This window comes from Gossypium arboreum, chromosome 5, assembly GCF_025698485.1.
Source record: "Gossypium arboreum isolate Shixiya-1 chromosome 5, ASM2569848v2, whole genome shotgun sequence".
Lineage (NCBI taxonomy): Eukaryota > Viridiplantae > Streptophyta > Magnoliopsida > Malvales > Malvaceae > Gossypium > Gossypium arboreum.
In genome coordinates this window covers 17,235,155-17,247,790 of record NC_069074.1, presented here as the reverse complement: position 1 = coordinate 17,247,790, position 12,636 = coordinate 17,235,155, and the positions used below count along the sequence as shown (strand labels likewise).

At 32.5% G+C, this 12,636-nt stretch overlaps 2 protein-coding genes across 2 annotated transcripts; both read left to right on the top strand.

The window, feature by feature from the left end:
• The first annotated feature begins 5,970 nt into the window (after positions 1–5,970).
• On the top strand, positions 5,971–7,920 carry LOC108484807 (uncharacterized). The gene is made up of 3 exons (XM_017788704.2): positions 5,971–6,414; positions 6,524–6,862; positions 6,948–7,920. The coding sequence occupies exons 1-3, from the start codon at positions 6,118–6,120 to the stop codon at positions 7,428–7,430; spliced, it is 1,119 nt and encodes a 372-aa protein (XP_017644193.2). The 5' UTR covers positions 5,971–6,117; the 3' UTR covers positions 7,431–7,920.
• Positions 7,921–9,459: 1,539 nt separating this feature from the next.
• Positions 9,460–10,892, top strand: LOC108485398 (uncharacterized). The gene is made up of 3 exons (XM_017789230.2): positions 9,460–9,873; positions 9,955–10,170; positions 10,605–10,892. The coding sequence occupies exons 1-3, from the start codon at positions 9,607–9,609 to the stop codon at positions 10,668–10,670; spliced, it is 549 nt and encodes a 182-aa protein (XP_017644719.1). The 5' UTR covers positions 9,460–9,606; the 3' UTR covers positions 10,671–10,892.
• Positions 10,893–12,636: the final 1,744 nt, after the last annotated feature.

Below are 12,636 nucleotides of genomic sequence, written 5' to 3'. Positions count from 1 at the left end.
CAGTCACAAGAAAAATTATATCTCGAGTTACGAAACTTGAAATTAAGATCCGTAAATTTTCCCTGAATCTAGACTCATAAAACTATCTACTAATTTTTTTCTAGAATTTTTGGTTTGGCCAATTAGTACAGTTTATTAGTTAAAGTTACCCCTGTTTCAGGACTCGACTGGTCTGACCTCTGTTTACTACGAACCACATTTCTCTCTGTACAAAATTCATATGACTATGAGGTTTGTTTATAATAAAACTAGACTCAATAAGGATTCTGAGAATATAAAATACACCACCTAATTATATCTTTAAAATTTATGGTGAATTTCTAAAGTAGGAACAGGGGATTCAGAAACTGCTATGACTCTGTTTCACTAAAATTCAAATATCTTCTAACATATACTTCCTTTACTTGTTTCATTTGTTTCATGTGAAACTAGACATAATAAGCTTCAATTTGATATGTATTTCACCACCAAATTCAATTTCTATGATTTTTAGTAAATTTTCAAACTCGCATTAGTGTTGCTGCGGTATTCTGTTTATGGTAAATTTCATCCTTTTTATGAGTTTTTATGCACTAAGTATCTTAATAGTTTTCCTTAACATCAAACATAATCTAAACTAACCATTTTCATAATTTATCATTATCAAGCATTTCCTCAACCATTTCACAACCATACCATAAGATCATTTACACAAAATGGGTATATTGCTATACATGCCATACTTAAATTTACAAGCCATTTACCAAAAATCTTCTGGATAGTGTGAGTGAGCCTTCGACCTATCCCGACTCCTGAGCTGGCTTGTCTAAAACTACAATGAGTAAGAAGGAGGAGTAAGCATAAATGCTTAGTAAGTTCATATGCAAATAATAAGTAACATAACAAGCAGTTATACCGGTCAACATTAGCATACATCACTAAAACACATATCACATTTTAATCATTCTTCATCATCTTATTACCTTATCGTGGTTGTATCAATACTCAACCCGAGGGTTAAATACATACCTGTCCAAAATATCCATTTCATATCACTTACCAATACGTCTCTTTACATCTCGAAATTTTCCTCCATTTGAGTAGAACTTTACCGTTGAACACATCGAATATAATTCGGATACATGGATAACTTGCACATAAGTGCCACATATTCAATCAAGCAATCATGTAACCCGCCCATAGCGAACTCGGACTCAACTCAACGAGCTCGGGCGTTCGCATCCATAAGTGAACTCGGACTCAACTCAACGAGTTCGGACATTCGCATCCATAAGTGAACTCGGACTCAACTCAACGAGTTCGGATGCTCAACCATCCTAGTGACATGTCACTTATATCCTAATCTATTCCTAAGGTTCAAATGGGCTTTTCCTCGAACACTTATCCTTGCCGTCTTAGTAGAATACCGAAATCAATACTTGGTAACAATTATATTTAACAAGTAGTTCACATAATTTACATATTATTTGAAATTAACCACAAAGCATACATTTCATAATAAAATTCAGCATAACACATAATTAATATCAATAACTTAAAATAACAATTATGCTACATTATTTACACATGAACTTACCTTGGTACCAAAATACAAAGATTTTGCAATTTAGTCCACAATCTTTTCTTTTCCTCGATTGAGGTCGATTCCACGTCTTTCTTGATTATGGAGCTTGGAAGCTTGAAACAAACCCTAGCTATGGAGAACCCTTGAAATTTCGGCCTAATGAAGAAGATGGACAAAATTGGCTTTAATTTTGTTTTTAATTCATTTTAATAACTAAATGACCAAAATACCCTTACTACTAAACTTTCCAAAATTCCTTCCATGTCCTAATTTTGTCCATGAACTTAAAATTGGTCAAATTGCTATTTAAGACCTCCTCATTAATATTCCAAAACAATTTCATACTAAAACTTCTAGAATGCAAGTTTTGCAACTTATTCGATTTAGTCCCTACTTTCAATTTAAGCACTTTAGGCATAGAATTTCATCACGAAATTTTCACACAATCATGCAATCATATCATAAACATCAAAATCATTGTAAAATAATTATTTCTATCTCGGATTTGTGGTCACGAAACCACTATTCCGATTAAGCCCTAATTTAGGATATTACACCAGTACATACAGAACATTTACAGATTAATCAAAACATTACTATTCACTTTCTGAGATCATATATATATATATAACAACCTTTATTTGGGCCCTCGAAGCCCAACATGAACGTTAAAATCAAGTCGGAACTCAACTGATTTCTCATAAAATTTTTCGCTTAATTTTTTTTTTTTTAAATTCTTTTTACTTGTGAACAGTACCCACACGCCCATGTGATTAGGCCGTGTGGATTCCACACGCCCGTGTGGCTTGAGACAAGCTCATGTGGCTTGGGACACGCCCGTGTCCCTTGTCCGTGGAGCTTTCTGTTTATGACATTATCATCAATTTAGGGACACACGGCCACATCGCACGCCCGTGTCCTAAAGTTGTGTTCCATATACGGCTGAGACACACGGCCGTGTCTCTGCCTGTGTGGTCAATATCTAAGCTATTTTCCAAGCCTTGGTCAACCTTAATCTCTTACACACTTATACAAAATCAAAAGCATATAACATAGTATTCATTTAATGATTAAACATTCTCAATTAAACTACAAACATTGCATTTGTATGTCATCATACATGTGTCTCTCATACTCATTTTACCTTGTCTATTATGGTACCACTTATATTTTATACCATGATTATCCTCTTACCAAATATTTTCAGCTTAATCATCAAGCATTCATATTTAAAGCTAGATCATATCTTTATAAAATACCACATTTCGATCATGAGAATAAAATACTTGCCTTAGACATTTCAATCCAACTTCATACCCAACAAGCATCATATTGAAACTAGTCATATATATACATGTCATGATATGTATCGTTCTCATACTGTTTTCTTATAAACATATATCATTTATTTTCCTCATCCTCCTCTCCATTCCACATCCTTAATGTATATAACATTCTTGTAAGTACGATTTCACAATTTACTTATTAATGCTCACATCAAGCTGTTCACACGAGTCATAGTCACTCAATTATTTATAATTCGAGCTACAGAGCTCCAAATTAAGATTCGTAAATTTTCCCTGAAACTAGACTCACATATCATTCCACATAAAATTTTAAAAATTTTTGGTTTAGCCAATTAGTACAGTTTATTCATTTAAGTTTCCCTTGTTTCACTGTCTGACAGTTCTGACATCTCTTCACTAAAAATTAATTATATCACAGTACAGAACTCGGATAATGTTCTGGTTGATGTCTACTAAAAATAGACTCATTAAGGATTCTAAGCATATAAATTTGAGCCTCTAACTAATTTTCTTAAATTTTTGGTGATTTTCCAAAGTCAAAACATGGGAACCCTAATTCATTCTGACCTTATCTCACAAAATTTATTATATCTCATAATTTACAATTCAACTGCTTACACCGTTTCTACTATGAGAAACTAGACTCAATAAGCTTTAATTTAATATATTATTCATCCTCTAATTCGATTTTTACAATTTATGATGATTTTTCAAAGTTAACCTACTCTGCTATCCAAAGCTCTTTTAGTTCAAGATGCTTATTACCATTTTTCCTCTAAATTTCACAGGTCATACAATTCAGTCCTTGCTCAATTAGCCCATCTATTAAGCTAATTTTTCTCAATTAACATTTTATTCCATCATTCTAAACTATTACACAACCTTTAAAAATCAGAATTTTAACACTAAACCTTAATTCACAACTTTTTCACAATTAGGTCCTAAAATCAATTTCTATTGAATTTACTTGATAAAATCATCAAACAACAAAATCAAAGCTTAAAATTCATTTTATTTCATCATAAACAGCCAACACTTATCAATGATAGCTTTTAATTTTGTCCATAAAATCAAAAACTAATGAATTAAACACTTGGACCTAATTGTAAAAGTCATAAAAACATAAAAATCTCAAAGAAAAGGGCAAGAATTGAACTCACATATGTCAAAGTATGAAAACCAGTAGCTTTCATACCTCTCATGGCGTTTTTGCTGAAGAAATATGATGATATCTCTAGATTTTTCAATTTTGTCTTGTTTTATATGTTTAATTTGCAAAATTTTCCATTTTGCCCTTGTTTCTCCTTGTCTTTTTTGCTGATTTTCTTGCCCAACCGTCCAGCCCATACAATTTGGGTCCAATTACCTTTTAAATCCTTCCTTTTTAATCACTTAAACTATTTAATCACAATTTAATAAATTTCGCACTATTTTCAATTTAGTTCTTTTTAATTAATTGACTAACCAAACGTTAAAATTTTCTAACGAAAATTTAATACTAACTTAATAACACTCCATAAATATTTATAAAAATATTTATGGCTCGATTTATGAATCTGGGGTCTCGATACCTATTTTTCAACCCAATTTACCTGATTGATTCTTTTAAAATCGCAAAATTCACTAATTAAAAATAATTCTTTTAAGTTCGCGCTTGGCCTATAATTATTATTTGTTAAAATTTCTAAACTTACTCGTCGGATTTAGTGATCTCAAATCACTGTTTCCGACACCACTGAAAAATTTGACTGTTACAGAATGGGCCTGGTCAATTGCCACCTCCCTGCGAGGCCATCAGTGTCGTGGCTAGGGTAGGGTTGGCCATTTGAATGGTTGGTCATATGCCCAACCTCCCTTTTTTTTCTAATCGACAGGTGCCTGCCTAAGCCAATCGTTCAATCTACCAGCTACACAAGGTACAACATCCCTCGGCTAGGCGTTTGTACGCCTAGCCCGATGCTGCCGATAGGGTTGGCCGAGACCTCTACTAGGCTATTCAAACAACTTGCTGCCATGATCGGGACACCACTGACTATGCATTTGCATCACTCAATGTCACAAAATTAACTATTAAGCTTAGTTAAATTCTTACTCAAACTCAATTCCGTCACTTTTCACTACCTTCTAACTTAGTCCTAACATTGTCAAAATTCATACTTCTCATCAAATCAAGCTCAATTTCTTCAAGTATCCATTAATGACAATTTGCATTTAGCTTAATAATTTAAAAAAACAAATACATGGGCTAACTTAATCAAGTTTATTAGATCACAAAACTATAAAAATTTCAAAAAAAGCACTTAAATACCTTGGAGATTTTGGATCAATTTGTAAAGGAAGTAAAAAGGAAATTTTCTTTCTTTTTCTTCCTACTTGGACAACACAAGCTTGGAGAAGATGAAGATTTCATCTTTCTCTCCCCACTACTTGATATTTATACTAAGATTAATCAACTTAATTAATCAAGCTTAATTTACTAAATGAATACATATTTGTTTATTTATTACAATTATGAAAACTAAGTGAATATCATCATATTTTTTTTTACTATCTCATTAAAAACTAATGGTTAAATAACCATTGAATCTTTTGATTAATTGTCAATTGGGTCCTCAATCATTTTTCAGTTTAAAATTCCATAAAATGATTGAGAGCTGAATGAATTTTAGTGGCAAATGATGCACAATCCATGCCAAAGAACTAAAAAGGAAAAGAAGAAAAAATCGTCTTAATATAATGAAATTTGTTCTTCCTATCTATGGAAAATAATTAACTTAATTGGGTGATTTGATTTCTACTTTTGTAGTTTTGTTATGTAAGTTATAAGCTAAGCTCAAAGTAATCATTAGTTATGATTCATAGGTTAGCATTTAGCATCCGTTTCTTTGTCTCTTAAACCTATCTAAACTATTCGGTAATCGATGATTTGTTAATAATGGATAAATACAAGGCTCGAGTTCTTTTCATTCTTTATTTATTTTAATTAAAAGTAAAAAACAATAACTAAACTAAAACAAAATTTTAACAAATACCAAAAAATAATAAACAAAAAACCCTTAAACTTAATATATTAAGTCATGCCAATGTCCTAAGTAAACCGAAATTCACGTTTAAAAATCTTCCCAGAATCATAGAATCTCGTAACCTATCTCATTTCTCTTGCAAAGGTTGCTTCACATCTTCCCCCCCCCCCCCCCCCTCTCTCTCTCTCTCTTTTCTTGGAGCCTATGCGAGTTGATTTTAAGAATGATATTAATGAAGCTTTGCCCTAACCTTGATAACCAAGATGGTCTGGAAACCGTCTTGGAAGTGCCTATACCCGAAGAAATGTACACCAAAATGGGCAGCAACGCATTTTTGCGATGGCAAAACTTGTGTAATTTCATGAAAGCTCAATCAGCTTTCTGTAACTCCTCCTATCTCCAAGCCAGTTCCGACAACGAGTTCTTGACATTGCTTAAGATTGTCGGAACTCCCCTCGTCCCTTTCCGTGTCGATTTAGAGAATTACATGCATTCAAATCCCATCCAAGATTCTTCCATCGTAACAACTCTTCCATGTCTTCTCTTTATTTATATGTTCACAATTTGAAATACTCGTATATATGAACATGAATAACGAAAATTTTCATTGTTTGTTGATGTACGAACAGGAAGCTTCCACAGCGAAATACATAATACAGCAGTTCGTAGCCGCTACGGGGGGGCATCTGGCATTGAGATCCATTAGAAACATGTATGCAGTGGGCCAAGTGCAAATGCAGGGTTCAGAGATGCTGCAGGGTAATAGTAGCATGCAAACAAGAGTCAATTGTGAGTTTGGGGGGTTCGTATTATTGCAGAAGAACCCAGATTTGTGGTATTTAGAACTTGTTGTGTCGGGTTTCAAAGTTAGTGCTGGGTGTGATGGTAAGGTTGCTTGGAACCAGTCATCTTCACAACCTGGTCATGCACATAGAGGGCCCCCTCGACCCCTACGTCGATTCTCCCAGGTAATTTTTTTAGATTGTTTCTTTGTTTTTTTTAACGAATTGCAAAGTAATTGAAAGATATTTGTTGACTTTGTGGATTGTATAGGGATTGGACCCTAGATGCACGGCAAGCTTATTCATAAATGCGGTTTGCATAGGAGAGCAGGTTATCGACAACGAAGACTGTTTCATTCTCATGCTCGAAACAGATTCAGAGGCCCTCAAGGCTCAAAGTTCATCCCAAGCAGAAATAATCCATCACACCGTCCGGGGATATTTCAGCCAAAGAACGGGGCTTCTCACCAAATTCGAGGACAAGAAGCTGGTAAGGATGAAGACCACCGTTGGAAACGACGTGTTTTGGGAGACCAGCGTGGAATCCCTGATCCAAGATTACAAATACGTCGATGGGATCAACATAGCGCATGGCGGAAACACCATTACGACGCTTTACCGGTACGGAAAGTCCCACAAGCACAAGCGGAAGATCGAAGAAACTTGGACGATCGACGAGGTTGATTTCAACATTTGTGGGTTATGCACTGAGACTTTTCTGCCTCCGGCTGATCTCAAGAGGGAGCAAGAATAACATTGACGAAGTTAAAAGATGAAAGAACAACAACTAATGTACATAGGAAATTATTCTTTCAAAGCTAATTTGTTAAACTTTGAAAGAGAGACACGTTGTTGTTTGGATATAGGTACACAACCAAATTGCTTTCAATTGCAGTTCATCAAACAGGCTTACTCGTTCAGCTCAATGATGACGGTTTTCTGGGAAATTAATAAATATGCATGGAATCATGGAGTCAGAAAGGGAAGGTTACAGAAAAAACTGCAGGCTAAACTTAGGCATGGGAGGTGGAAGTTGATCTTTGATATTGATGGTCCATGGATTGTCAATGACGAACTTTCAGCCTTCTGCCTCTGACCAATTATGGATTAATTTAGTCGCTTTTTTTTTTTTTTTTAGTTTTGCCATTGTGTTTTATTGAAGAGTTTATGAACAAATCCGAATTTAATTATTCAATAGAGATATATCATAAATGAAGGACTCATCTTGGGTTTATTTCATTGCCCTTATTTTAGCCTTTCTTTTACATTTCTTTGATTGGTTGCCTTTGTAAACCGACAAAAATCTAGTTAGGGTTGAAGATGGAAGTTCCTCCTTTCTTCCCTTTGTTCTTGCCGTGTCGTATTAATATGCATGGCGGCGGAGTTGGGACAAACCGGACAAGGGCGTTTACTACCCAACTGCTTTGTATTTGTTGGTTGCTGTGCTTTAATAAGACAAATAAACCCCATTTACAAAATCTAATAATCATTACTTTTTTATATTAAAAAAATCATTACTTTTCAACTTTAAACAAAGACACCTTTTACGCTACTTTTTATAACGTTGTCTAAAGATCAGTTTAGAAAACCCAGACATGATTCACGAGGTTGGTTCGTGTAGGAGAAACAAAAAGCACGATTAATGTTCTTCAACATTACCCTTGCCGTCTTTGCCTCTCACATAATAACATAACAAAGCATGGTTTTAGATCGCCAAAATCAATATGGCTACTGGTCAATTTATAACCCAAATTTACGTTGTGATAGTTTTGAAGGATATTTTCATCAGTTTCTGAATTAGGGTAGAAAACGTATAATCCCATTACCCTAAATAAAACAAATTTTCAAAAAGGCTTGCGTTGCCTCATCAAATTTTATGTTAATTGCTACAAGGGTTAAAATCCATCATCAGTCCCTGCAATTGTATCAAATTTGGGATTTAATTTTTTATACTTAAAAAGTAAAAATGAAGCTTTTCATTTTATTTTTATTAATATTATTGTTATTTTAGAATTTGTTAACTTTGTGTATTAATTAAGTGTATTAACAAAATTATATGACATATGATCGATGAAAATTTTTAATAGAAAATGTTATGCTTAATATAATGAAAAGGTCCTATAAAAAATCTAATAATCAATTGAATCTTTAATTGAATATAAACAATCAATTATGTCATTGAAAATCAATTTTCATGTAAGCCCGGATAGTCGTTATGGTCGCTATATTGCATATAATAGGAAAATCATACAAAATTATAAAAATATAAATTGCCAAAAATATTTAAAATTTATTAAAATAATAGAAATTTATAATTTATATATAATTATGAAAATTATTTTAAAACTATTAAAATATTAAAATGTTTGAAAATATTATAGAAAAATTTTGAAAAATAAATTGGACCTTTAATCTTATTTTTTCAAAAAAATCTATATTTTTCTTTGCAATTTTTATGATTTTAAAATTTTTTAAACATTTTGAGAGAATTTACCATCTTTCAACATATGGCACAATCTTAACTTGTGACGTAACAATAATTAAAACTTATAAAAATTTAATTTTAGATAATTTGATTATTTATATTCAATTAATAATTCAATTTGATACTATTTTGATGATAACTCAAATTATTATTAAAATATATTAAGCTAAAATATTAACAATATTAATTATAATTTTTAAATTTAATAACATGAGAATTTATTATTTAACTTCAAACTAAATTTCATTTTCTGTAAAGATACAGGGACTAACGGCCTACTTTGACCCACTACTTCGACACTTCACCGACCTAATAGTAGCGATTGCTTTCTCCCCCAAAAAAAAAAAAAAAGCGACTGCTTCTCTTTACTCTCTTCTACTTCACTGCCTTTTACATTTTAGCCAAACCAGGGGACGCCCTTGAAAGCTGTGTTTGAGAACTGAAAATGAAGGAGCAAGATTCACCCACAACACCGCCAATACCAATCACTTCACAGCAACTAGCAACGCCGAGTGTTGTGAAGAAAGATAGCTCCGTAACTGCTGGATTCTTGGGTAAAAGTGGGTACAAATTCTGGGTCTTGGCTGCAATTCTCCTGCTTGCTTTCTGGTCCATGTTTACTGGCTCTGTTTCTCTCAAATGGTCTTCTGGTCATCTTACTGCATTTTCCGATGACATCGATTTCTCTGTCTATGATGATCTTGACGTTCTCGTAAGCACCCAATCTTTCCTCCCTGTAATTTGGTTTGATTTTCTTTGGTTTTGGATTGAACAATTTGGTTTTGGAAAATAGGAATTGGAAGAAAGAGAGAAGGTGGTGAGGAAGATGTGGGATGTTTATACGCACAGCGCAAGCGTTCGATTGCCGAGGTTTTGGCTTGAAGCATTCGAGGCTGCTTATGAATATCTATCGAGTGATGTTCCTGGAGTTCGAGATACAGCTATGTCTGAGATTGCTAAATTATCTATGCGCTCCCTAAATCTTGATTCGCCCTCTCTTCGATCAAAGGTCACTCTCTTCTTCTTTCCTTTCTCATTTTTTTCTTATATGATTTGAACCTGCCCAATTGCGCTGAACTCAAGGTTAGAGCTTGGCTACTTGGGTTTATTTTTTCTGCGTTTTTGTGGTAGTTGGTAATTTACACAAACACAAGATTCGTCCAAATGCTATAGAAATTAGATTCATATATAGAATTAAACTCATATTTCCTTTACCTTCTAAACCATTAATTCCTTTTTCTCAAATGAAGCTTGAAAAATTCTACAAATTTTCTTCTTCGAAAGTCTTACCACACTACTTTTGCAGAGTTACTAAATGCTAAACCCATCATTTTAACCCCAAAAGTTCTAAGCTTGCCATGTTGAAAAAAAAAATATATATATATATACAAAGAATCACAGAAACAGGTTTTCTCATAGATGTCATGGTGTTGAAATGTGCAGAGCATCAGTGTAGGAAAAGAGAATTCTAACAGAAAGGAGATATCTGCAAGCAGGAGGAGCTTATAAGTGGAGCTTACAGTCCCTGTTGCTGTAAAAAAAATGGATGCTGTTTCAACCTCTCATACCACTTCATGTTCGGAGGACATAGCATTATCTTTTAAGTCTTTGGGATGAAGTTTTCCACCATTAAACTATGAATTGTAGCTGTAAAAAAAAATGGATGCTGTTTCAACCTACTGAGGAGGATGCTACTCATTAAATATGTTTATGAACTGAACATTTACCGAATTTATTGTCTTTCATAAAAAAAAAAAAGTGTCGGTGCTTAATAGAGTGTCCTTCAGATCTGAAATAATGTCTTGATGCATGATCTGACAATTGAAGGAAATAATCCAAATCCTAAAACATAAAAATGCGTATTTTGGTTATATAAATGACTTATACCGCATTTCAGTTTACATATATAAAAACAAATCTTCTTTTTCACAATTCTGCTTGGTGTATTTTGGTTCAGTGTCAAGGCTTTGCGATTACAATAAAATATTACTTGATGAAATGATGGTATTGGATGGAAAAAGGAAGCTAATGTAAATTTTAAATAAATCTTTACTTATTATAATCACTTAGGTTAAAATTTTCATATTTTGGATCTTTTAGTTTTATTTAAAATTATCACAAATAAAAATACTTTAAAACTAATGTTTATTAGTTTAAAAATTCAACCCAAATTTTAAATAATAGTACAGAATAAGTTTAATAGGAGCTTAAATGTTGCATTTATGTTTTAATGTCTCATTTGGTTACTAGTGTGATACATATTTAGCACAAAAGATAGTTAGACATTAAATAAAAAGAAAAGTATCAATAAAAAAATTTATTCCACAAGCAAGATTAAAGGGTTGCAAGTGTCATATAGTGGTATAGTCAAATATTAAAATATGTATATATATATATATATATATATATATATATATGTTAAAGTTTTAAAAGTTGCTTGTAGAATAAAAAAGTACAATGTACGAATATTTATCCAGACAAAAAATAGTTAGTACAAATTAAAATTAAAATTAAAAGATAAGTAAAAACTCTTATAAAATTAAGATCTCTTTCAACGAAATTTTATCATTCATTTATTAAAAGTACGTTATGGTGTAGCTAAATATTACCAATTAAATTAATTTATTATTAACTAGTGTTAAAACATGTGTAAAATATAATACTCGTACCAATCGTGGCATAAGAATTCAATATCAAGTAACTTGGGTAAATGTCCACCCAATAGCAACAACAACAACAATGATGATGATAACGATGACAGTAATAATTATTTATACTATACAAACATAATTAATTGAGTTGGTGTCATTAATTAACTTTACATCAATTCGATTAGTGAAATTATTTAAAACCAATATTAATAAAGTAATGTATATTAATATAAATGTATTTTATTATTTTTATATAAAATATTTAATTAAAACAATTAAGGATTGAAGTTAAGACTAGAGGTGTGCATGGGCCGGGCCGACAAAAAATTCTAGGCTCGTTTTCTAGGCCCGGGCCCGGCCCGAAACATGGCTTAAAAATTTGCCCAAGCCCGGCCCGAAATAAAATTGTTAAGCCCGAGCCCGGCCCAGCCCGGCCCATATTAAATTTTTTTAACTTATTTTATTAAATAAAAAAATTTAAAATATATTAAATAATCAAATACATTTAAAACAAATATTAAAACAATTCTTAAAACAATACACAATTTGAAAAATATAATAAAAATTGATTATATTAAAATTAAAATTAAAATATAAATATAATTAAAAATAAAATACATATATATATTTATTATATAATTGGGCGGGCTGGCCCGGCTAAAATTTTTTACAGAGCCGGCCCATCTTCTAAACGGGCCTCGTTTTTGTGCCCAAACCCATATTTCGGGCCTATATTTTTACCCAAACCCTCTCATTTTTTGAGCGGGCCTTGACCGGGCAGTAACCCGCCCATGCACACCTCTAGTTAAGACCAATAAAAGTTT

What these genes read in the sequence shown, in the direction of transcription:
- LOC108484807 (XM_017788704.2), top strand. Translation starts at nt 6,118, where the DNA reads ATGATATTAATGAAGCTTTGCCCTAACCTTGATAACCAAGATGGTCTG. An exon ending in CCATCCAAGATTCTTCCATC is followed by an intron (nt 6,415 to 6,523) that starts GTAACAACTCTT and finishes ATGTACGAACAG; the next exon opens with GAAGCTTCCACAGCGAAATA. An exon ending in CCCTACGTCGATTCTCCCAG is followed by an intron (nt 6,863 to 6,947) that starts GTAATTTTTTTA and finishes TGGATTGTATAG; the next exon opens with GGATTGGACCCTAGATGCAC.
- LOC108485398 (XM_017789230.2), top strand. Translation starts at nt 9,607, where the DNA reads ATGAAGGAGCAAGATTCACCCACAACACCGCCAATACCAATCACTTCA. An exon ending in ATGATGATCTTGACGTTCTC is followed by an intron (nt 9,874 to 9,954) that starts GTAAGCACCCAA and finishes TTTGGAAAATAG; the next exon opens with GAATTGGAAGAAAGAGAGAA. An exon ending in CGCCCTCTCTTCGATCAAAG is followed by an intron (nt 10,171 to 10,604) that starts GTCACTCTCTTC and finishes TGAAATGTGCAG; the next exon opens with AGCATCAGTGTAGGAAAAGA.